This window comes from Amphibalanus amphitrite, unplaced genomic scaffold (assembly GCF_019059575.1).
Source record: "Amphibalanus amphitrite isolate SeventyFive unplaced genomic scaffold, NRLGWU_Aamphi_draft 000360F_arrow, whole genome shotgun sequence".
NCBI lineage: Eukaryota > Metazoa > Arthropoda > Thecostraca > Balanomorpha > Balanidae > Amphibalanus > Amphibalanus amphitrite.
The window spans coordinates 311,539-338,116 of NW_024881854.1; the positions used below are offsets into that span (position 1 = coordinate 311,539).

General features: G+C 45.9%; 1 protein-coding gene across 2 annotated transcripts; it reads left to right on the top strand.

The window, feature by feature from the left end:
• Positions 1–2,951: 2,951 nt before the first annotated feature.
• LOC122389497 lies at positions 2,952–26,578 on the top strand. Of its 2 annotated transcripts, none has more exons than XM_043381609.1 (7): positions 2,952–3,092; positions 9,952–10,328; positions 14,080–14,226; positions 14,824–14,947; positions 23,421–23,797; positions 25,428–25,574; positions 26,172–26,578. In XM_043381609.1, the coding sequence occupies exons 1-7, from the start codon at positions 3,058–3,060 to the stop codon at positions 26,297–26,299; spliced, it is 1,335 nt and encodes a 444-aa protein (XP_043237544.1). In that variant the 5' UTR covers positions 2,952–3,057; the 3' UTR covers positions 26,300–26,578. The 2 variants fall into 2 exon arrangements, with proteins under 2 accessions (XP_043237544.1, XP_043237545.1); XM_043381610.1 differs by having other exon boundaries at positions 25,428–25,552; positions 26,172–26,334.

Sequence of the window (26,578 nt, forward strand, 5' to 3'; positions counted from 1 at the left end):
AATAATAAACGATGCAGACAGTGCAAAGAATGCAAGTTTCACATCAGCAAAGTAATCCTTGTTTTTCACGTGGTCGACATCACAAGAACTTCCATTAAGTCAAAAATTAATATCCTATCTGGCAAAATACAATGAAAAATTAAGATAATTTAAATGACACACACTCACGAAAGTAAAACAGGCTCATTTTGTATACTGTTAAACACTGACACTACCTATGGATTCGCGTTAAGACAACTAACGTCACTAATTACGGGGGCACCGTACCTACCACATCTGACACCACAAAAGTAGAAAAAAGGTTTTGCCCTACTCACTTCATCCAACAGGTCACACATAGCATCCTCGTGTGATTTGATTGGCACAAACTATGATTTTTCCGAAAAACTGATAAACCGCATGATGCGACTACTTCAAAACGACGTCCCAAATGGGGCTCAAATGAACGCCCCCGCTTTTGAAGTAGTCGCATCATGCGGTTTATCAGTTTTTCGGAAAAATCATAGTTTGTGCCAATCAAATCACACGAGGATGCTATGTGTGACCTGTTGGATGAAGTGAGTAGGGCAAAACCTTTTTTCTACTTTTGTGGTGTCAGATGTGGTAGGTACGGTGCCCCCGTAATTAGTGACGTTAGTTGTCTTAACGCGAATCCATAGGTAGTGTCAGTGTTTAACAGTATACAAAATGAGCCTGTTTTACTTTCGTGAGTGTGTGTCATTTAAATTATCTTAATTTTTCATTGTATTTTGCCAGATAGGATATTAATTTTTGACTTAATGGAAGTTCTTGTGATGTCGACCACGTGAAAAACAAGGATTACTTTGCTGATGTGAAACTCGGCCCCCGGTCAACAGACATGGTAGCCCAAATCTAGTCGGATATGAAAATTCTTCTAAATCCATAGACTTTAATGCTAAATTGACTATATTTGAGAGGGTTTTATGAAGATACATGACCAGATACAGAAAAAAGCGAAATGCTATCTTGTAGATTAAATCGTCTACTATCTGCGACTTATGAAGTGTTTTTCAATCTGAGGTACGGAAATCGTGTTCCCAAGAGACTGAAAGTAGCCATGCTTTACATTAGACCCAATGGCAAAAATTCGGAATCTGACGAAATTGGCCATTTTTACGTCTAATTTATGAAAATTCTAGACAGGATATATAAAAACCCGAGATGCTATCAGGTGGGAAATTTCATTGTCTATTACCGCTTTTTGAAGTGTTTTTCGATCTGAGACCGGCAAATCGTGTTCCCAAGAGACTGAAAGTAACCCTGTTCTACAGCAAGACAATGGCAGAATTCTAATATTTGATGGAAGATATCGTAGGTGATAATAACCTTACTACTAATTGCAATGCTTCATTGGAAAGCTCAACACTGGCACTATCATCGGTCTTTGCATTGCTATTTCACAGAACAACAAGAAATAACGTTTTGAAGCTATTGAATATTGACTTACTTTTCATCGACGGGCTCGATCCCCATCGCCACCAACAATTTTCCGGGAAGTCAGGGTTTTGCAGATATTTAAGCAGAATTGCAGAGCTGTGTTAATACTACGGCACTTAAATACACATTTTAAGAAAACTGCTTTTTTTCTTAGCATGAGTTAGGTCTCAGAAACAGCAACATGTCGATATAATGAGGAAAAATAAGTGCAAATGATCGCGCAAAAGGGTATCCTTAGCTCCCTAGCAACCACCTAGCAACGTAAGGCAAAATAGTAAACAACTCCTGTTGATATCAGGTACTCAGCCTTGGAAGCACACTAGACGGTCACCATACTGGGCTTCATACTGAATTTTGCATACCAGAATGGATGTTTCCAACTAAAATTATTTTTTCGCGAAATTTATCTTTGTTGCCCTACTATTTTTCGTAAAACCGAGATATACAAACTTCATGATATCAAAAATAATATTGTGAGAATGGAAACCGCCACATAAAACAAGATAATTGCTGAGATCATGCCTACTAAACTTGGTCCTACCCCCTAATTCAATATACCCTGGTGAAACTTGCATTCTTTGCACTGTCTGCATCGTTTATTATTCCATGTAATTTCGCATTGAAAAAGGCTCCTCAATGGGGGTCGAAATATTTGCCATCATTTAAATAAAAAATACATTTACTCTTGAGACTCTGAAAAGTGAAAAGTATACCATTAACTTATCAACCTGAGTAAAAGATAAAATGACTTTAAAGTCCCATTTAAAGTTAGGTTTCGTTTGTCAGCTATTCCTATCAGAAGCCGTTTGAACTTTTAGTATTGAACGAGTAGTTTCCAAGACAGCAGGGAAGCTATGCAGAAACCCCTCCCGAGTCACCCACGTTATGGGATATACCCGTCATCCGCGGATTACAAGCAAAAATATTTTTTACGGCAATGATGTATCAGCATGGATGCTCATACGTTCCCATATGTGACCTTACGGTTGACTTCACATACAATAAAAATTCCTTGGCAAAATGTCAACTGGTTAACGAGTTATCGCATTTTGGCCACTTCCGAACTCAAATAGCGGCTGTGTGCACTGGCCTGACGCAACGGGCGGTCCACAAAGCGCTCCATCCGGCGACCCGGTACGGTGTCAAACAAAGTACCTACAGTTCGGGTGATCTGCTAAACTCTCAAGTCATGCGGTACAGCCTATACCAGTACCAGGCGGCTGCTGGCTGTGTCGAGGCCCGGGTTAACGGCGAATAAAGAGTCCCTATCGATAAACCTGTCCCCGACAGTAACCTGCTCCCCCCGCATCCGAGGGTGATGGGAAGCATGTGCTGGGGACTGTACCAAGCTCCCCTCGCCACCGACGCCGCCGCCCGCCCGCGGCGGCTGCACGGGACTTGCCCGCACGGGGGCACGGCTGACTCATAAACACGACTGGATCACGTGACCGGGTTTCCTGGGACCGCTGGCTGCGGCTGGGCCGCGCCGGGCCGCCAGTCGCCACCGGCCGCCGTTCAGTCGGTGTTCCGCCGTCCTGTGTGATCTTGTGGCAGGAGGTAGAGCAGCAGGCGCTCGTGAGGGAAACACCAGATCAAGATATGGAAACAGCAAACGGAGAGCAGTCGGAGAGCATGTGAGCCAGCGCTGGGAGACGGGGCGGAGGAGGGGGGCAGCGTGGGTTGATTGGTCGCTCTAGGATCCCACCCCACTGCGCAGTGCGCCCGATAACACGCGCAGTGGAAGGGGGGGGGGCGAATTTCGCCCACCCCTCCTGTTTTTCGCTAATAACTCGCGCCGCAAACGTAATAATAACAAAATAGGTTCACAACGTTTCTAGTAATAGTCAAACATCCTGCCGCCGCGGCGACGCGTCGGCGCGGCAGCCGGCGTCGGCCGTTACGCGCCGCCTGAATTGTAGACTGTGCCGGGGCGGGACGGTTCCGTCTTTACATCGCGCTGGCGCTCGTTACCGCTGATTATGTTTGATTCGCGTCAAATTTTGTTAAAAGACTAAGAAACGTACAGGCAATCCCATGGTGAAAGAATTTTGAAAATCGGTCGGTAAAAATTTGAATTATGAGCGTGTAAACACAAAATTGTGATTGCCGCGTTTCCCGCGTCGGCTGATCCCGCCTCAGCCGGCGACATCTTACTCTTAGAAGGCTTCTAACTGCAATGTTTATTGTTGGATGAACTTGAAATTCACCATACACACTTAGAAATGTACGGTCTTTCGTATAGTGAAAGAAAAATGAAAATCGACCGGTATCTTTTTGAGTTATCGGCGTGTAAACGCAAAAAAAAGTCGCTCATGTGGCAGATTTGACCACATTTGACCTCATTTGACCTTGAAGATATTGACCTAGGGTCATGAAATTCACACACAACAGAGTTTCCCAGTTCCCCCACCTACCCTCCAAATTTCGTCTCTCTAGCTTCAGTGGGAGCTGAGATCTTAGGGGGGGGGGGCGACATTCGCCCCCCCCCCCCTCTTCCACTGGGCGTAGTACTCGCAACCCTTCCACTGCGCGTGTTAAAACCCGCGCCCTGATAGGGGGGCCATTTTGGCCCCCCTGTGGTTTTTCCTAAATATCGAGAAAACGGCGGCGCGCAGCGCCGCCAAAGTTTGAGTACCTTACCGGGCATCAATTTGACACCTTCACACAAAACTTCAAGTCACAGGTTACCTCAGGTCAGGAGTTATTGAGGTCAAACTGAGGTCATGTTCGAGTAAAAATGAGCAAAAAACATGACATCTTTAAACGCTCACCAATTCTACAGTTAACAAGCAATTTTAAAGTTCTTTATGTGGTTGTATAGAGAAAAGACGGCGCTACAAAACTGTTACCTCGGATTTTCGAAATTTTGGAATTTTGACCCCCAAAAATAAAAAAAGATTTTTTTTAGAAAAACTCGAAAAATTTCCAAAAATTTTCGAATTTCGAAAAAAACGGAATGTATGTGATAGTCCCGGCGCTCTTTGATATACATACCAAATTTTAGATCGATACCTCTTTTTTTGGCCAAGTTATAGTGAAAAAACTGTTAAAAATTGATGACGTCAAATTTTTGAACTCAATTTTTAGCAATTCTAGACCTCGTAGCGCAACACGGAGACAACCATTGAACTCCCCGTGACGAGCTGCATCGAATCAATGCACATTTTATGCAAAAATATCAACTTTGAAATTTGACCTAATTTGACCTGACCTTGACCTGACCTTGACCTGACCTTGACCAAAACGTGACCTAAGATAGCCCTAAAGTCTGTCTGACCCACATAATCGCATTTGTCATGTAAAATGGACCATAAAACATGTATCACACGACACTTTCATATTGTGACCCCCCAGTGACCTGACCTCTGTGACCTGACCTGGTATCAGTGACCTCAAATAGCAAAATATGTGTTTGAAGAACATTTCCCCATTGATGATTTTCAATGAAATGCATTTTACACGATTTTACAACGCATTTCTTGAAATGCCTGTAAACGGTGAAAATTCGACCTTTGACCTGACCTGTGACGTCATCGGTTTGACCGATGTCAATGAAATTGGGTCACAAGGTAGTTCCCCGTTGGGGCTATCCAACACCGTTTACCGCTTGTCGCTATGTTGCGTGGTTCTCGAGATCTGAGGGGGGGGGGCCAAAATGCCCCCCCCCATCAGACCGCGTTGTTCGGCTGACCCCATCTGGGCGCGGGTTAACCCGCGCATGACTGGGGTATTTTCCATAACGCGAGTGACTGGGGGGGGCTCTCCAGAGCCCCCCCTCGTATCTCCGAAACTACTGGGCCGATTGTCAAAATTCAAACGGCGTCTGATAGTCCTGGAAAAACTGTCGAGCGAATTCTATTTTTTATGTGGGCGAGGATGGATGACATGATTATTATTAATATAACGAGGCTTGAAATGATCTCACGCATGTCAAAGTGTTTTTATTTTAGGCAAAATAAATATCTAAAACAGTAAAACAAGCTTTCGGCATTACGCCATCATCAAGTTTGAATAAATTAACATGTTTTGGATTTTCAAAAGCTAGAGCACAATCATATTGTTCCAGGCATCCTCATAGCAGCTCACTTTTTTAAACGTATTGCAATACGTTGCAAATAGTGTGGTACATTGCACAATGCACATGGCAAGTAAATAATGTACAACAATGTATCATTACGTACACTACAACATGACATGCACACAATATATCATAGGTACAACATTGTCAATAAATCTCACCTCAACATCAGCCGCATACATCATCAACACCCGGTCAGTAAACATTGACATTATAATCATATTGAAAAACATTGCCGGTGTTCTTAGCTCGATTCCAGTCAACCAGTCGTGAGTCGGGCAAGTCAGTTAGGTGCATGTGTGTGTGCGTGTGTGTATGTGTGTACGTATGCGTGTGCGTGGTAGAGTAAACAAGTGAAACAAAGGGTAGACATAAGTGAGTGAGTGTATAAGTTTGTGAGTGAGTGAGTGAGTGAGAGAGTGAGTGTGTGAGTGAGTGAGGGGGTGAGTGAATGAGAGAGAAGTGTGCGTGTGTGTGTGTGTTATGACCTATGGTTTACGAGCGAGGGGCCATGAGCTTTTCATCATGTTTAACCCTATTAGTGGCAGGGGGGGGGTTGTTTTTATCCACCCCTCAGGTTTTTCGGGAATATCTCCGAAACCGCTGAAGCTACGATGCTGAAATTTTCTGACTTTTCCTAAAACTAAATTGGGCACATTCCCTGAAAATTTCAATTTCATAACTTTACCAGGGGCGGCTCCAGAGTACTGGGAATTGGGGGGTCCTATTCGTGAAGCGGGTCATTTGGGCGAAGATCACGACGCTGCACCAGTTTTACGAACAGTGAATGAAAGGTATCATGTGATAACATATACAGTTATTGTGCATCCTCTTTTGACACGTTTTTGCTATAATAGGCGGATCCAGGCGTCCAAAAAGGGGGGTTATGTTTTACCTCCCAACATAGGTGCCCTGACACCGCCTATGCATGACCAATACAATTGTAGTCGTTCTCTCATAAGAAAATTGTAACATAACAAGACCATTACCACCCTTTTTAGAAACAGTACCAACAAAAACCTTATTTACTATACTTTTTGTGTACCCCCAATCTCAATGATCTGTATCCGCCTATGATTTTTGAAAATGCATATTTTTAGGATCCATGTGAATTCCTGGTTCATTCTCTATCGATCGGCAAAAGTTGCGTTAAGATTGGTTCAAAAACCTGGCCGTGATAAACAGTCTAAAATGTATCTGCAATTTGCCCGTTTTTACCCCCCTCTACCCCCCCTATTGACATTTTTTTTTTAATTTTTATTTTTTAGAAATGTAGATCACGTTGAGCGAAATCGAATGCCGTTTGAATTTTGAAAATCGGCCCGTTAGATCTCGAGATATCAAGGGGGGGTCGTAAACAGCCCCCCCCTGCCACTAATAGGGGGTAGCCAGGAGCCTGCCACTAATAGGGTTAACCCGCGCCCTGCTGGGGGTCCTGGATTTCCACGCCCTGCTGGGGGGGGGGGGGTTGAACACCCCCCCTTCTAACTCGGCTCCTGGGCCACGTAGCGATACGCGGAAGGCGGCGTTCGAAAGAGCGTCAAAAATAATGAGGAAATCACTTCGGTCAATTTTTTGGTCAGGTCAAAGGTCAGGTCACCAGAGGTCATTGAAGGCAAAATTTCGCCGATTTCCAGGTCGAATGTCGACAATTTCCAAGAAGCCAACGCATAACTTGGGAACCAATAGAGCTACAGCGCCGCGGAAAAGCGCATTCGATAGCCCTATTAACGCCCTTTCTGAGTAATGTTCTCAGATTTGACCTAACGTCAACGGTTTTGCCTGCAGGGGGCAAAAACTGCAAAAATAGCCGATTTTTTCGGAAACAGTTTTTCTGCAATAACTTTTGACCCAAGCCTTGTACGAGCTTACTTTTACCGGCATCGTGTTTCTCTCGTCAAGACGCATCGAATGAACTATAACTTGACCTTGAAAGGTCAACTTGAAAATTTGACCTCAGGTCAAGGTCATGACCTGACCGGAAAGGGTCATGTTGCATATCAGTCGATCCGTATCGTGGAGCTGAACACATCTAAGGCGTTTTCATCGCTCTAGCGTGCCTCTATCAAAAGTTATTTGCGAAAAACTGTTAGATACCATTCGTGACCTAAGATGACCTCAGGGCATAAACAGGGGTCACGGACACCATTTTCATGTTCAGTGTGTCTAATGTGCATGTCATGTACATTATATGTCATGTGCATGTAAATGCATGTCACGTCTGCTTGTCCGGGTCATGGTGCATAAACTGTGTCATTCACCTAAAAAATAATTTGTTTTACATAAAAGTCACGTGTTTGCCTCGCGCATGCGCAATTTTCGGACCTCTATGTCTAAAAATAAAGTTTTGGCGAACAAGTTTGTAATGGGTAAATCTTTATGGCGCACCCTGTACATGGAATACAAATACTTCTTCACCTGATATGTACAGAGAGAGAACTTTCTGATCAGCGAATTGGCTCGACAACACAGAAGGCGATACTGGTGCTGCACCTCCAGATCATCAGATTTTGTTGGAACATTGCTCACTTCAAAGCCAAGATATTTATACCTATTCACATAATTAAGCACAGTACCATTCAAGACTATATCTGGTAAAGACATATTTTTAAACAAATTGGGCAGAATAGCCATGCATACCGTATTTTTAACCCGCGCCCCGTAGGGGGGGGGGGCCGAAACGGCCCCCCCTGTCCTTTTCGGTCGATATCTCCTAAACGGCTGGAGATATCGCCACCAAACTTTCAGGACCACTCTGGGCATCGATTTTACACATTGTGACCAAAAATTTTTCCAGAGGCTGTGATAGGTTGGCCACAAATGACGTCAGAATGACGTCATGTTCTGTCATTTTCGACCGAAAAAAGACCTTCGCGAGAAGACCTGTCAGGACTACAGCTTTGAAGATACAAAAAAATGATCAAGATATAAAAGGTGTAGAATTGACAGGGCTACAAAACTGCTATCTCGAATTTTTGAAATTTTTGAGTTTTGACCCCTAAAAATCAAAAAAGCATTTTTTTGGATATATTCGCCAAAAATCCAAAAAGTTTTTTGAGTTTCGAAAACCCCGGAATATATGTGATAGTGCCTACCGTCTTCTATCTACATACCAAATTTCAGATCGATACCTCGTTTTTTGGCCAAGTTATAGCGAAAAAACTGTTCAAAAATGACGACGTCAAATTTTCAAACTTAATTGTTGGCAATTCTAGAACTCGTAGAGCAAAACGAAGACCACCATTAGACTCCCCGTGACAAGCTGCATCGAATCGATACCCATTTTATACAAAAATATCAACTTTGAAATTTGACCTAATTTGACCTGACCTTGACCTGACCTTCACAAAAACGTGACCTAGGCTGGCCCCAAAGGCTGCCTAACCCACATAATCGCATTTTTCATGTAAAATGGACCATAAAACATGTATCACACGACACATTCATATTGTGACCCCCGGTGACCTGACCTCGCTGTGACCTGACCTGGTATCAGTGACCTCAGATAGCAAAGTATGTGTTTGACGAACAATGTACCATCGATGGTTTTCAATAAATTACCAATTTACTCGCTTTCACAGCACATTTCTTGAATTGCCTGTGAACGGTGAAAATCTGACCTTTGACCTGACCTGTGACGTCATCGGTTTGACCTAGGTCAATGAAATTTGGTCACAAGGTAGTTCCCGGGTGGGGCTATCGAACGCCGTTTGAATTTTGAAAATCGGCCGGTAACTTTCCGAGATCTTGGGGGGGGGGCCGAAACGGCCCCCCCCCCCTACGGGTGGTAGGGTCCGCCGGTAGCCCTACGGGGCGCGGGTTAACATTGAAAACAATATCATGTGCATCGGCATATCTAGCACAAATGTCAAGCAATTTTTGCAGTCCTTGAGGCGTTGGCGATAGCAGTACCATGTCATCTGCATAACAAAGGTGATTAACACTGCCCAAATAATGACAACCAGCACCACTACTGTCTAATTTTTTAGACAGCTCATCAATGTACACGTTGAAAAGATATGGGGATAAGATACCACCCTGCCTGACGCCATTGGACACATGAAAGCCTTCCGACAAACAGGTGCCCCACATCACACGAAATGTTTGCGAACTATACCACGAAGCTAATAGTTGTACAATAGTGGCATCAACACCTCGACGCAAGAGTTTATCAAACAAGGTCCAATGGTTAACCCGGTCAAAAGCCTTTCGAGCATCAAGAAAACAAACAAAAAACAGGACTACTGTTTCGAAGATAATGATCAACAACAGTTATGCTTACCTATAACTGAATTAGTTGCTTTTTTTTGCGAAAAACTGAATGGGTTCAACTGACGCCCTCCCCTTCTTTGCTTCTTTGTAGGTGCGAGGTTTAAGTAAAAACTTGTTCACGTTATTCTTTTTCACCTTTGCAGCCTCTCTACGGAAACCATCAACGACGCAGCGCAAAGAGGGGCCCAGTCGCCAGTGGACAGTGACGTCTCGATGCGGATATTGACCGGATCACCTGCGGCCAGTGACGTCTCGATGCGGACATTGCCTAGGTCACCGGCAGCCAGTGACGTCACGATGCGGACCCAATCATCTACGGGCGGTGTGGTCGCTGTCCAGAGGCAGGGACTCTTGACTGAGAAGCAGTTTATATTTCCACCGGGTCATAGCGAGAAGCAGGTGATCATGGTTTTGGAGTACCTCCGAACCTTGGAGAAGCTCACGGTCTCCGTGCCGCCTGACTCGACGGGACGGTGGCTGCGGCTGCTGCCGCCCTCCTTGCGGACGCTATACGTTAACGGTGAGATTTCATTGATGGAACATGTAATCACACTGTTGTGTGGTGAGGATAGCGCTTAGCATTGCTATTGCAGCTACGCATGTAGATTGCAAATATCTGTTCAGCAGGTCCGCTTTCATATGCAATGATACCCAAGCTATTCACAAAAACAGTATGTGATTATGGACTATGTAGGCATTAGCAGCACCACAGCGAAAATGTGTGTTCGATGTAACATGTGTCAAAATCCTTTACCCTCGCCGGACCTATTGGTTTTCTACATACGCGCCGGCCGAGGGGGGGGGGGGGCGGGTACGACCCCCCCCCTCGCCGTTTCGCCCCTGGTGGAGCTAGCGCGTCGCGGAAAAACGAGCGTGTGCGCCGTTACGAGACGCAGAGATTGGTACCCGATTTTAAGGTCCTAGGTCAACCGGTGACCTCTGAGGTCAGGTCAGGTGCCCCAAGGTACGGTTCAGTTTTTGGTGAATAACTTCGCAAAAAACGGTCGCAGCGCCGCGATTTTGGCAGCATCGTGTTCGTCTCGCTCAGGCGCGTCGAATGATATAGGGGAAGCGGGGGTAACACCGCCACTGTGGGAAACACCGCCACCCCATCTGGCGGCGAAAGTATGAAATGTGAAGTGTAAGAATCCGTTATTTCCTATTGACCGCACGCAGGTAAGCGTCTTCTGATTTGTGTTCCGGTGTTTCAGTGTAATCGAAGCTCAATGTGGGCATTTAACCTTCGCCCCAGTGGGGGGGGGGCATATGTTACCACCCTGTCGCGTTTTTTGCGTGTGAATAAAAAACCGCGGCGCGTAGCGCCGCGCCGCTTGGGGTAGCTTTTGGTACATCAATTTTGGACAATGTGTAAAATTTTTGACCCCAGGTCATGTCAGGTCAGGTCACCAGGTCAAGTTAACTGACCAAGCCTAAAAAAAAGTTTGCAATCATGTCCAGCCTGTAATGTTTGTCAGAAAGGTTTTAAACTTGGTGGATTGCATGCTGTTATGGGCACCTACAATTTGTATATCTCGGATTTTTTATATCCGTGACCTAAGGTCAGGTCAGTGGCGTGACCTTTCCATTACAAGTCAATGGAGAAAAATGAAAATGCCTCTAGATCCGTGTGTACGCATAGGAACAGTCCAAATATTTCAGAATCACAATGATTTAGTCCACTCGTGACGACCAAGGGGTCATTTTTGCTGATAGTCTCTAGAAAGGTCATCCGAGGTCATTTGAGGCTACAAACAGTTTTTTGCCAATAACTCGCGATTGGAAAGAGATAGAACGCTGGGGATGGTTTCATTGTGTTTGTCTTGTTAAGACGCATCGACTGATATGCAACATGACCTTTTCCGGTCAGGTCATGACCTTGACCTGAGGTCAAATTTTCAAGTTGACCTTTCAAGGTCAAATTATAGTTCATTCGACGCGTCTCGGCGAGGGGAACACGATTCTGGCAATAGAAATGTCGTGGCTTTTTGTAGTCGAAAGTTATTGTCGAAAAACACTTTTCGTAAAAACGGCTATTTTTGGAGTTTTTGCCCTCTGGAGGCTAAACCGTTGACCTGAGGTCAATATTGATAATGACCTTTTCAAAAGAAGAGTTCAAAAGCTACCGATTGCTGTTCCATGCGTTTTCCTAGCTATCATAGTTCCTGAGATAGCGGCATGTTTTCTGAAAAATACCATGACAATTGGCAAATTTTGACCTTTGATGACCTCTGGTGACCCCAATATTGCTCTAAGGTGAAAAATGACCGAAATACTTTCAAACGTACGCATTGAGAGCTATCGACTACTTTTTACCGCGTCTTTCTAGCCCTCTTGGTTTTTGAGTTAAAGGTGGGTGGTAACATATGCCCCCCCTCACTGGGGCGAAGTTGGCTGAGACCGCCACTGGGGCGCGGGTTAAAGAAAAATGCACATTCTCTTATAAAAATTCGATGAGTTGGGAGCACTTTTGGATGTCTTTAAGTAGAGACTCATTTTGATTCACTTGATTACATCGAAAAATAACTGATCGGCTTTGTCCAGTAAGATAAGTTTGCTTGAACCGTGTAGTACATTCTTATCGCTGGCGATTTTTGCTTGTGATCACTTATTGGGGAACACCGCCACCCCGTGGCGGTGTTACCCCAATTGAGGTTGCGGTGTTTCCTGTTTGTAGCGTGATAAGTGATGAAACTCCAAAGACACGCTTTATTTATGTTCGTAGATGTTCCTAAGTCGGGAATAAGCAGCTTATTTGATTTTTTACTTTATATTTTTCATGCATCCCGACCAAGCACTTGCCAGCTGTATAAAACTGGCAAACAGCTGATGAACCTATACCTATTTAGGTGTCCATTACCGATTATTTGCGAAAATTACCACTTACCGACAGGAAACTAATCGCACACGATCTCTGAACAATTAAAAGCTTTCGTAGGAATGGGTTGGGTTAACATCAACACCGGTGGCGGGGTTACCCACACAATTTGTAGGCAGCAAATATGCAAGGTATTTTTAAAAGTCGTGATACATGAAAACCTTTTAGGAGCATGCAAAATAAGTACCTAAAACACGTGAGAAAATGTTTAAATATTGTAACCAAAACAAAAACTACCAAGAGACTTCACACATATTCTCTCATTTTGGCGAAAAGCTTAGGGGGGCGGTGTTACCCCCGCTTCCCCTACTTTTGTTCGGGTCAGGTCAACTTGGGGTGTTGACATCAGGTCAAGGTCAGGTCAGCACCCCCAGGTCACGAAGTTGGTCGAAAGAGGTCATGTCGCATATCATTCGATTCGGCAGGTCTTCCTGAGTCCATTGGTGGCTTCCCCGACTCGCTAGCTCAATTTGATCAAGAGTTATTGACGAAAAACTAATATGACCTTGATGACGTCATAAATGACGTCACGCAAGGTCAACATTGCAAAAGTGACGCATCTAACCTTGCAAGGAGTGCATCAAATCACGATTCTGTGTGCTTGAGATAGTTGGAGATCGTTCCCGGCGCCAGAATAGCAGTTTTCATTTTTCCCCATTGACTTATAATGGTGAGGTCACGAAAATGACCTGACCTCACATGACCTTTAGGAAAAATCCGAGATATACAAGTTGTGAGACTCATAATGGATACTAGATCCTGCAAGTTTCATTTCCCTGTGACATCTCCTCTGGCAGTGAGGGCGTTGCGAAGTTGCGACATCTGAAGACCGTGCAGAGGTTCACTTATGACGTCATAGGTCAGTGACCTAACCTGACCCAAAAATGCGGTTGGTGTCAAAAGATACTCCGGCTTGGATCAAAGGTCAGGTATGCCAAGTTTCAGCTCTCTATCGCCAGCGTGTTCGGAGCTATCGCGAAAAACCCTATGGGGGGGGGGGGCGCACCCGCCCCCCCCCCCCTTAGGCCGGCGAGGGTTAAGATTATTTATAAAGAATGAAAACTTGCTTCAAAACATATTATTGGAAATAGATCAATACATGATGCTAACCCTTGTAACGTGTTCTCATGATGCAGATAGTTTTGAAATTATCACCAAGAGCGCTCAATACCTACATATATATTTTGACATAAATTGGGATCTATCAAGCTATACGAAGATGTGTGCCTGTATACAGACATTGCCCGTTTCATTTCTATCAGTGACGATTCTCCTGTGTCTGTGTCAGTGTCGGCCGTGTCTGTGTTTGACACCATAATGTCAGTCACCTCCCGACCCGGCGGCAGTTCCGTCCGACTGCAGTCAGCTGACACAGCTCTCTCTCTCTCTCCGACAGGACCGGGGGAGACGGGGGGGCCGCTGACATCGCCGGAGGCGATGTCATACCATGGGCTGGAGGTTGTCATACAACAGGCGGGAGATGACGTCATCGACCAGCTAGCCAAGGAGCTGGGACCACAGGTTAACAAGCTGACCATGTTCAGTGAGTGGCGGTGGCACGGACGGGTTATCGGTATGTGTGGTTAGGTATACTGACGAACACCATATACCTAACTAAGCACGGCAACACCGTTCGGGGAGAGGTGAAACAGGGACTGTGATCAGAGTAATAGTCATGTCAGATACTTTTTGTGGAAGTGTTGTCGCCAACATGGTGTTGGCGACCTGTGGTGAGTGTTCCATATAAATGCATAACCAATCACCAATCACCAGTTATGCGGATGTGTTGTTTCATTTTCTGCTTGGCAGTTCTTCATTAGTAGGCATCATTACTTGTACACAGAATGCATATACAGATAGGTATACATGCATGCGTGTATAGCTACTTCTTTGCAGATACATACATAAACTGTACATACATACATACATGCATACGTACTTACATATACACAAATATACCTACATACAAATAATATTAAATGTGTTCATTATCACTATTTACTGCTCAATATTACCTAACAGTCAGCTCGTATGCAGCATGTAGTGTCATACCTGGCTATGTCTCAGCACGTGCTAGCGAGTAGCGTAGCAGCTCCCACGCCATTCACCTACCATGGCTGTATGTGTCTGTGTTTCCCAGACTGCCCGCGTGTCACTGCTGGGGCCCTGCAGCGACTGATATCTGCCCTCACCGGCCTGGAGGACGTCACACTTGACGGCTCTCTGTCCGGCGCCATCACTGACGCCTCACTGGCCGCCCTCTGGTGACCTCTGGTGACCTGACCTTTGACCTGACCAAAAATTTGACCAAAGTGATTTCGTCATTATTTTTGACGCTCTTTCGAACGCGGCCTTCCGCGTATCGCTACGTGGCCCAGGAGCTGAGTTACAAGGGGGGGGGGTGTTCAAACACCCCCCCCCCCCAGCAGGGCGTGGAAATCCAGGACCCCCAGCCGGGCGCGGGTTATCAAACTGTGCCAATGGGTGTTAACTTGAGATTTACTTACCAAAAATGAAGCAAATAGAAGTTTACGGCTGGCGTGCTCTTAATGTCTGTTCTGTATCTTCTGGATTCCTTTTTTTAAGTCACAGGTACAGCGCGCGCTACAGACCATGGGTGGAGAATGTTTGAAAAAGTTACCCCGGCCGGCGACCGATAGTCGCGGGAAGACGATATACTCACGTTGTTCTCAACGGTCATCATCAAACCCCTATTCTGACGCATGGAATAGGATGCTGTGTTTGCTCAAGGATGAGCGTTGTATCCGACACCGTATTATTCATAACATTTTTGGAATGATCGAAAAGGCAATTTCCTTTTAAATTTTTATTTCTTTTTGCTTAAACTTGCAATTTCACACCGAACCCAAACCAAACCATATGCCATTTTGAGTACCTAAATGTTGCGTTTTCAGCTTTTCATTGTGTCTCAAAATAGCTACAAAAAGACAACTCACCATAGTAGAGGCTTTACAGAGAAATTGACAGATCGAACCAAGCAAAGCACTAAAATAGGTCACTGACATCCACGGGCGTAGCCTTTTTCAATGTTGGGCGGCTCTTATAATACAAACAGGGAGTCGATCCAGGAATATAGACCGGTCCCGGTCTCGTAGCTCAGTTGCTAGCAGGCCCATGTCACTCCTCTTTTGATGACATCATAAGGGGGCCTCAGTACAATTAATGGCGCGGTGCGCCACGATCGCTCCCAAGCTACTGGCCAACAGCTGCCATTTTTGAAAATATTATTTTGAAAATAAGTTTCAAGTAATGAAAATATTGTAATAAAGTTGTAACTTAAATCTATACCATATCTAAAAACTTACTGAAAAATGATTTATCCATAGTAAAAATATAAGCTCGATGCGTTTTTACGTTGCTTTCCTGCTGCTGCAGAGGGTTTTTAAATCGTCTATATCTTCAAAACCGGCCATTTCTTAGCATATTACTGCTCTTTTTTGTCGTTGGAAAATTAGTTAAGCTTGCCATTGACATCAACGGCTGAGCGGTATGTGTAGAGTGCCATCAATAATCTTCAAATGAAGTTAGTCATTTTTACGTTGCTAAGGAATGGAGTACCCCTTGCGAGCATCAGGGGTGACGTCACTCAGGATCTGTCTCTGATTGGTCGGCGGGGGAGTGACTGTACCTTCTATAGATGGCCTTGGTTGCTAGAGCGTTGGATTCCGCGTGGCGAGAGCACGCGGCCCGGTTACAACAGTCCGAGTTCGAAGCATGATGGCCGCTCGGTGTTTATGAGCACCCTGACGGGTACGCTCATAAACGGGTGTGGTTGCGGTTGGTGGCAGGTCAGTTGAAGGCAATGAGGTCAAGCAGTAGTTTTGAAAAAGTGCGCCGAAGACGCGCCAAAATTTCGAAACTGAACAGGATTTGAGAGCAATCAATTGGCATTGGCGACCACACGCGGGTCTTAGGGTTGGAGATTATGGCAAGTTAAGTAAATGGTAAATACCTACCTGATTTGCAATATTACGCCCATGGAAGTCAACATTCGAAGAGCGTGAGTTTTCTTTTCTCGTATGGAGACAGCTTTTAGGATTTACAAGAGTAGAAAAGTTACCCCGGCCGCGCCGGGGTAGGCTGAAAGTTACCCCGGCCACGGCCGGGGTCAAAATGTCAACTGGTTAACGAGTTATCGCATTTTGGCCACTTCCGAACTCAAATAGCGGCTGTGTGCACTGGCCTGACGCAACGGGCGGTCCACAAAGCGCTCAATCCGGCGACCCGGTACGGTGTCAAACAAAGTACCTACAGTTCGGGTGATCTGCTAAACTCTCAAGTCATGCGGTACAGCCTATACCAGTACCAGGCGGCTGCTGGCTGTGTTGAGGCCCGGGTTAACGGCGAATAAAGAGTCCCTATCGATAAACCTGTCCCCGACAGTAACCTGCTCCCCCCGCATCCGAGGGTGATGGGAAGCATGTGCTGGGGACTGTACCAAGCTCCCCTCGCCACCGACGCCGCCGCCCGCCCGCGGCGGCTGCACGGGACTTGCCCGCACGGGGGCACGGCTGACTCATAAACACGACTGGATCACGTGACCGGGTTTCCTGGGACCGCTGGCTGCGGCTGGGCCGCGCCGGGCCGCCAGTCGCCACCGGCCGCCGTTCAGTCGGTGTTCCGCCGTCCTGTGTGATCTTGTGGCAGGAGGTAGAGCAGCAGGCGCTCGTGAGGGAAACACCAGATCAAGATATGGAAACAGCAAACGGAGAGCAGTCGGAGAGCATGTGAGCCAGCGCTGGGAGACGGGGCGGAGGAGGGGGGCAGCGTGGGTTGATTGGTCGCTCTAGGATCCCACCCCACTGCGCAGTGCGCCCGATAACACGCGCAGTGGAAGGGGGGGGGGCGAATTTCGCCCACCCCTCCTGTTTTTCGCTAATAACTCGCGCCGCAAACGTAATAATAACAAAATAGGTTCACAACGTTTCTAGTAATAGTCAAACATCCTGCCGCCGCGGCGACGCGTCGGCGCGGCAGCCGGCGTCGGCCGTTACGCGCCGCCTGAATTGTAGACTGTGCCGGGGCGGGACGGTTCCGTCTTTACATCGCGCTGGCGCTCGTTACCGCTGATTATGTTTGATTCGCGTCAAATTTTGTTAAAAGACTAAGAAACGTACAGGCAATCCCATGGTGAAAGAATTTTGAAAATCGGTCGGTAAAAATTTGAATTATGAGCGTGTAAACACAAAATTGTGATTGCCGCGTTTCCCGCGTCGGCTGATCCCGCCTCAGCCGGCGACATCTTACTCTTAGAAGGCTTCTAACTGCAATGTTTATCGTTGGATGAACTTGAAATTCACCATACACACTTAGAAATGTACGGTCTTTCGTATAGTGAAAGAAAAATGAAAATCGACCGGTATCTTTTTGAGTTATCGGCGTGTAAACGCAAAAAAAGTCGCTCATGTGGCAGATTTGACCACATTTGACCTCATTTGACCTTGAAGATATTGACCTAGGGTCATGAAATTCACACACAACAGAGTTTCCCAGTTCCCCCACCTACCCTCCAAATTTCGTCTCTCTAGCTTCAGTGGGAGCTGAGATCTTAGGGGGGGGGCGACATTCGCCCCCCCCCCCCTTCCACTGGGCGTAGTACTCGCAACCCTTCCACTGCGCGTGTTAAAACCCGCGCCCTGATAGGGGGGCCATTTTGGCCCCCCTGTGGTTTTTCCTAAATATCGAGAAAACGGCGGCGCGCAGCGCCGCCAAAGTTTGAGTACCTTACCGGGCATCAATTTGACACCTTCACACAAAACTTCAAGTCACAGGTTACCTCAGGTCAGGAGTTATTGAGGTCAAACTGAGGTCATGTTCGAGTAAAAATGAGCAAAAAACATGACATCTTGAAACGCTCACCAATTCTACAGTTAACAAGCAATTTTAAAGTTCTTTATGTGGTTGTATAGAGAAAAGACGGCGCTACAAAACTGTTACCTCGGATTTTCGAAATTTTGGAATTTTGACCCCCAAAAATAAAAAAAGATTTTTTTAGAAAAACTCGAAAAATTTCCAAAAATTTTCGAATTTCGAAAAAAAACGGAATGTATGTGATAGTCCCGGCGCTCTTTGATATACATACCAAATTTTAGATCGATACCTCTTTTTTTGGCCAAGTTATAGTGAAAAAACTGTTAAAAATTGATGACGTCAAATTTTTGAACTCAATTTTTAGCAATTCTAGACCTCGTAGCGCAACACGGAGACAACCATTGAACTCCCCGTGACGAGCTGCATCGAATCAATGCACATTTTATGCAAAAATATCAACTTTGAAATTTGACCTAATTTGACCTGACCTTGACCTGACCTTGACCTGACCTTGACCAAAACGTGACCTAAGATAGCCCTAAAGTCTGTCTGACCCACATAATCGCATTTGTCATGTAAAATGGACCATAAAACATGTATCACACGACACTTTCATATTGTGACCCCCCAGTGACCTGACCTCTGTGACCTGACCTGGTATCAGTGACCTCAAATAGCAAAATATGTGTTTGAAGAACATTTCCCCATTGATGATTTTCAATGAAATGCATTTTACACGATTTTACAACGCATTTCTTGAAATGCCTGTAAACGGTGAAAATTCGACCTTTGACCTGACCTGTGACGTCATCGGTTTGACCGATGTCAATGAAATTGGGTCACAAGGTAGTTCCCCGTTGGGGCTATCCAACACCGTTTACCGCTTGTCGCTATGTTGCGTGGTTCTCGAGATCTGAGGGGGGGGGGGCAAAATGCCCCCCCCATCAGACCGCGTTGCTCGGCAGACCCCATCTGGGCGCGGGTTAACCCGCGCATGACTGGGGTATTTTCCATAACGCGAGTGACTGGGGGGGGGGGCTCTCCAGAGCCCCCCCCCCCCCTCGTATCTCCGAAACTACTGGGCCGATTGTCAAAATTCAAACGGCGTCTGATAGTCCTGGAAAAACTGTCAAGCGAATTCTATTTTTTATGTGGGCGAGGATGGATGACATGATTATTATTAATATAACGAGGCTTGAAATGATCTCACGCATGTCAAAGTGTTTTTATTTTAGGCAAAATAAATATCTAAAACAGTAAAACAAGCTTTCGGCATTACGCCATCATCAAGTTTGAATAAATTAACATGTTTTGGATTTTCAAAAGCTAGAGCACAATCATATTGTTCCAGGCATCCTCATAGCAGCTCACTTTTTAAACGTATTGCAATACGTTGCAAATAGTGTGGTACATTGCACAATGCACATGGCAAGTAAATAATGTACAACAATGTATCATTACGTACACTACAACATGACATGCACACAATATATCATAGGTACAACATTGTCAATAAATCTCACCTCAACATCAGCCGCATACATCATCAACACCCGGTCAGTAAACATTGACATTATAATCATATTGAAAAACATTGCCGGTGTTCTTAGCTCGATTCCAGTCAACCAGTCGTGAGTCGGGCAAGTCAGTTAGGTGCATGTGTGTGTGCGTGTGTGTATGTGTGTACGTATGCGTGTGCGTGGTAGAGTAAACAAGTGAAACAAAGGGTAGACATAAGTGAGTGAGTGTATAAGTTTGTGAGTGAGTGAGTGAGTGAGAGAGTGAGTGTGTGAGTGAGTGAGGGGGTGAGTGAATGAGAGAGAAGTGTGCGTGTGTGTGTGTGTTATGACCTATGGTTTACGAGCGAGGGGCCATGAGCTTTTCATCATGTTTAACCCGCGCCCTGCTGGGGGTCCTGGATTTCCACGCCCTGCTGGGGGGGGGGGTTTGAACACCCCCCCCCCCTTCTAACTCGGCTCCTGGGCCACGTAGCGATACGCGGAAGGCGGCGTTCGAAAGAGCGTCAAAAATAATGAGGAAATCACTTCGGTCAATTTTTTGGTCAGGTCAAAGGTCAGGTCACCAGAGGTCATTGAAGGCAAAATTTCGCCGATTTCCAGGTCGAATGTCGACAATTTCCAAGAAGCCAACGCATAACTTGGGAACCAATAGAGCTACAGCGCCGCGGAAAAGCGCATTCGATAGCCCTATTAACGCCCTTTCTGAGTAATGTTCTCAGATTTGACCTAACGTCAACGGTTTTGCCTGCAGGGGGCAAAAACTGCAAAAATAGCCGATTTTTTCGGAAACAGTTTTTCTGCAATAACTTTTGACCCAAGCCTTGTACGAGCTTACTTTTACCGGCATCGTGTTTCTCTCGTCAAGACGCATCGAATGAACTATAACTTGACCTTGAAAGGTCAACTTGAAAATTTGACCTCAGGTCAAGGTCATGACCTGACCGGAAAGGGTCATGTTGCATATCAGTCGATCCGTATCGTGGAGCTGAACACATCTAGGGCGTTTTCATCGCTCTAGCGTGCCTCTATCAAAAGTTATTTGCGAAAAACTGTTAGATACCATTCGTGACCTAAGATGACCTCAGGGCATAAACAGGGGTCACGGACACCATTTTCATGTTCAGTGTGTCTAATGTGCATGTCATGTACATTATATGTCATGTGCATGTAAATGCATGTCACGTCTGCTTGTCCGGGTCATGGTGCATAAACTGTGTCATTCACCTAAAAAATAATTTGTTTTACATAAAAGTCACGTGTTTGCCTCGCGCATGCGCAATTTTCGGACCTCTATGTCTAAAAATAAAGTTTTGGCGAACAAGTTTGTAATGGGTAAATCTTTATGGCGCACCCTGTACATGGAATACAAATACTTCTTCACCTGATATGTACAGAGAGAGAACTTTCTGATCAGCGAATTGGCTCGACAACACAGAAGGCGATACTGGTGCTGCACCTCCAGATCATCAGATTTTGTTGGAACATTGCTCACTTCAAAGCCAAGATATTTATACCTATTCACATAATTAAGCACAGTACCATTCAAGACTATATCTGGTAAAGACATATTTTTAAACAAATTGGGCAGAATAGCCATGCATACCGTATTTTTAACCCGCGCCCCGTAGGGGGGGGGGGGCCGAAACGGCCCCCCTGTCCTTTTCGGTCGATATCTCCTAAACGGCTGGAGATATCGCCACCAAACTTTCAGGACCACTCTGGGCATCGATTTTACACATTGTGACCAAAAATTTTTCCAGAGGCTGTGATAGGTTGGCCACAAATGACGTCAGAATGACGTCATGTTCTGTCATTTTCGACCGAAAAAAGACCTTCGCGAGAAGACCTGTCAGGACTACAGCTTTGAAGATACAAAAAAATGATCAAGATATAAAAGGTGTAGAATTGACAGGGCTACAAAACTGCTATCTCGAATTTTTGAAATTTTTGAGTTTTGACCCCTAAAAATCAAAAAAGCATTTTTTTGGATATATTCGCCAAAAATCCAAAAAGTTTTTTGAGTTTCGAAAAACCCGGAATAGGTATATGTGATAGTGCCTACCGTCTTCTATCTACATACCAAATTTCAGATCGATACCTCGTTTTTTGGCCAAGTTATAGCGAAAAAAACTGTTCAAAAATGACGACGTCAAATTTTCAAACTTAATTTTTGGCAATTCTAGAACTCGTAGAGCAAAACGAAGACCACCATTAGACTCCCCGTGACAAGCTGCATCGAATCGATACCCATTTTATACAAAAATATCAACTTTGAAATTTGACCTAATTTGACCTGACCTTGACCTGACCTTCACAAAAACGTGACCTAGGCTGGCCCCAAAGGCTGCCTAACCCACATAATCGCATTTTTCATGTAAAATGGACCATAAAACATGTATCACACGACACATTCATATTGTGACCCCCGGTGACCTGACCTCGCTGTGACCTGACCTGGTATCAGTGACCTCAGATAGCAAAGTATGTGTTTGACGAACAATGTACCATCGATGGTTTTCAATAAATTACCAATTTACTCGCTTTCACAGCACATTTCTTGAATTGCCTGTGAACGGTGAAAATCTGACCTTTGACCTGACCTGTGACGTCATCGGTTTGACCTAGGTCAATGAAATTTGGTCACAAGGTAGTTCCCGGGTGGGGCTATCGAACGCCGTTTGAATTTTGAAAATCGGCCGGTAACTTTCCGAGATCTTGGGGAGGGGGGCCGAAACGGCCCCCCCCCCCCCTACGGGTGGTAGGGTCCGCCGGTAGCCCTACGGGGCGCGGGTTAACATTGAAAACAATATCATGTGCATCGGCATATCTAGCACAAATGTCAAGCAATTTTTGCAGTCCTTGAGGCGTTGGCGATAGCAGTACCATGTCATCTGCATAACAAAGGTGATTAACACTGCCCAAATAATGACAACCAGCACCACTACTGTCTAATTTTTTAGACAGTTCATCAATGTACACGTTGAAAAGATATGGGGATAAGATACCACCCTGCCTGACGCCATTGGACACATGAAAGCCTTCCGACAAACAGGTGCCCCACATCACACGAAATGTTTGCGAACTATACCACGAAGCTAATAGTTGTACAATAGTGGCATCAACACCTCGACGCAAGAGTTTATCAAACAAGGTCCAATGGTTAACCCGGTCAAAAGCCTTTCGAGCATCAAGAAAACAAACAAAAAACAGGACTACTGTTTCGAAGATAATGATCAACAACAGTTATGCTTACCTATAACTGAATTAGTTGCTTTTTTTGCGAAAAACTGAATGGGTTCAACTGACGCCCTCCCCTTCTTTGCTTCTTTGTAGGTGCGAGGTTTAAGTAAAAACTTGTTCACGTTATTCTTTTTCACCTTTGCAGCCTCTCTACGGAAACCATCAACGACGCAGCGCAAAGAGGGGCCCAGTCGCCAGTGGACAGTGACGTCTCGATGCGGATATTGACCGGATCACCTGCGGCCAGTGACGTCTCGATGCGGACATTGCCTAGGTCACCGGCAGCCAGTGACGTCACGATGCGGACCCAATCATCTACGGGCGGTGTGGTCGCTGTCCAGAGGCAGGGACTCTTGACTGAGAAGCAGTTTATATTTCCACCGGGTCATAGCGAGAAGCAGGTGATCATGGTTTTGGAGTACCTCCGAACCTTGGAGAAGCTCACGGTCTCCGTGCCGCCTGACTCGACGGGACGGTGGCTGCGGCTGCTGCCGCCCTCCTTGCGGACGCTATACGTTAACGGTGAGATTTCATTGATGGAACATGTAATCACACTGTTGTGTGGTGAGGATAGCGCTTAGCATTGCTATTGCAGCTACGCATGTAGATTGCAAATATCTGTTCAGCAGGTCCGCTTTCATATGCAATGATACCCAAGCTATTCACAAAAACAGTATGTGATTATGGACTATGTAGGCATTAGCAGCACCACAGCGAAAATGTGTGTTCGATGTAACATGTGTCAAAATCCTTTACCCTCGCCGGACCTATTGGTTTTCTACATACGCGCCGGCCGAGGGGGGGGGGGGGGGCGGGTACGACCCCCCCCTCGCCGTTTCGCCCCTGGTGGAGCTAGCGCGTCGCGGAAAAACGAGCGTGTGCGCCGTTACGAGACGCAGAGATTGGTACCCGATTTTAAGGTCCTAGGTCAACCGGTGACCTCTGAGGTCAGGTCAGGTGCCCCAAGGTACGGTTCAGTTTTTGGTGAATAACTTCGCAAAAAACGGTCGCAGCGCCGCGATTTTGGCAGCATCGTGTTCGTCTCGCTCAGGCGCGTCGAATGATATACTTTTGTTCGGGTCAGGTCAACTTGGGGTGTTGACATCAGGTCAAGGTCAGGTCAGCACCCCCAGGTCACGAAGTTGGTCGAAAGAGGTCATGTCGCATATCATTCGATTCGGCAGGTCTTCCTGAGTCCATTGGTGGCTTCCCCGACTCGCTAGCTCAAATTTGATCAAGAGTTATTGACGAAAAACTAATATGACCTTGATGACGTCATAAATGACGTCACGCAAGGTCAACATTGCAAAAGTGACGCATCTAACCTTGCAAGGAGTGCATCAAATCACGATTCTGTGTGCTTGAGATAGTTGGAGATCGTTCCCGGCGCCAGAATAGCAGTTTTCATTTTTCCCCATTGACTTATAATGGTGAGGTCACGAAAATGACCTGACCTCACATGACCTTTAGGAAAAATCCGAGATATACAAGTTGTGAGACTCATAATGGATACTAGATCCTGCAAGTTTCATTTCCCTGTGACATCTCCTCTGGCAGTGAGGGCGTTGCGAAGTTGCGACATCTGAAGACCGTGCAGAGGTTCACTTATGACGTCATAGGTCAGTGACCTAACCTGACCCAAAAATGCGGTTGGTGTCAAAAGATACTCCGGCTTGGATCAAAGGTCAGGTATGCCAAGTTTCAGCTCTCTATCGCCAGCGTGTTCGGAGCTATCGCGAAAAACCCTATGGGGGGGTGCGCACCCGCCCCCCCCCCCTTAGGCCGGCGAGGGTTAAGATTATTTATAAAGAATGAAAACTTGCTTCAAAACATATTATTGGAAATAGATCAATACATGATGCTAACCCTTGTAACGTGTTCTCATGATGCAGATAGTTTTGAAATTATCACCAAGAGCGCTCAATACCTACATATATATTTTGACATAAATTGGGATCTATCAAGCTATACGAAGATGTGTGCCTGTATACAGACATTGCCCGTTTCATTTCTATCAGTGACGATTCTCCTGTGTCTGTGTCAGTGTCGGCCGTGTCTGTGTTTGACACCATAATGTCAGTCACCTCCCGACCCGGCGGCAGTTCCGTCCGACTGCAGTCAGCTGACACAGCTCTCTCTCTCTCTCCGACAGGACCGGGGGAGACGGGGGGGCCGCTGACATCGCCGGAGGCGATGTCATACCATGGGCTGGAGGTTGTCATACAACAGGCGGGAGATGACGTCATCGACCAGCTAGCCAAGGAGCTGGGACCACAGGTTAACAAGCTGACCATGTTCAGTGAGTGGCGGTGGCACGGACGGGTTATCGGTATGTGTGGTTAGGTATACTGACGAACACCATATACCTAACTAAGCACGGCAACACCGTTCGGGGAGAGGTGAAACAGGGACTGTGATCAGAGTAATAGTCATGTCAGATACTTTTTGTGGAAGTGTTGTCGCCAACATGGTGTTGGCGACCTGTGGTGAGTGCTCCATATAAATGCATAACCAATCACCAATCACCAGTTATGCGGATGTGTTGTTTCATTTTCTGCTTGGCAGTTCTTCATTAGTAGGCATCATTACTTGTACACAGAATGCATATACATATAGGTATACATGCATGCGTGTATAGCTACTTCTTTGCAGATACATACATAAACTGTACATACATACATACATGCATACGTACTTACATATACACAAATATACCTACATACAAATAATATTAAATGTGTTCATTATCACTATTTACTGCTCAATATTACCTAACAGTCAGCTCGTATGCAGCATGTAGTGTCATACCTGGCTATGTCTCAGCACGTGCTAGCGAGTAGCGTAGCAGCTCCCACGCCATTCACCTACCATGGCTGTATGTGTCTGTGTTTCCCAGACTGCCCGCGTGTCACTGCTGGGGCCCTGCAGCGACTGATATCTGCCCTCACCGGCCTGGAGGACGTCACACTTGACGGCTCTCTGTCCGGCGCCATCACTGACGCCTCACTGGCCGCCCTCTGGTGACCTCTGGTGACCTGACCTTTGACCTGACCAAAAATTTGACCAAAGTGATTTCGTCATTATTTTTGACGCTCTTTCGAACGCGGCCTTCCGCGTATCGCTACGTGGCCCAGGAGCTGAGTTACAAGGGGGGGGGGGTGTTCAAACACCCCCCCCCCCCAGCAGGGCGTGGAAATCCAGGACCCCCAGCCGGGCGCGGGTTATCAAACTGTGCCAATGGGTGTTAACTTGAGATTTACTTACCAAAAATGAAGCAAATAGAAGTTTACGGCTGGCGTGCTC

Coding starts and splice junctions, on each gene's coding strand:
- LOC122389497 (XM_043381609.1), top strand. CDS start 3,058: ATGGAAACAGCAAACGGAGAGCAGTCGGAGAGCAT. Junction 3,093..9,951: donor GGAGAGCAGTCGGAGAGCAT/GTGAGCCAGCGC, acceptor TCACCTTTGCAG/CCTCTCTACGGAAACCATCA. Junction 23,798..25,427: donor GCGGACGCTATACGTTAACG/GTGAGATTTCAT, acceptor TCTCTCCGACAG/GACCGGGGGAGACGGGGGGG.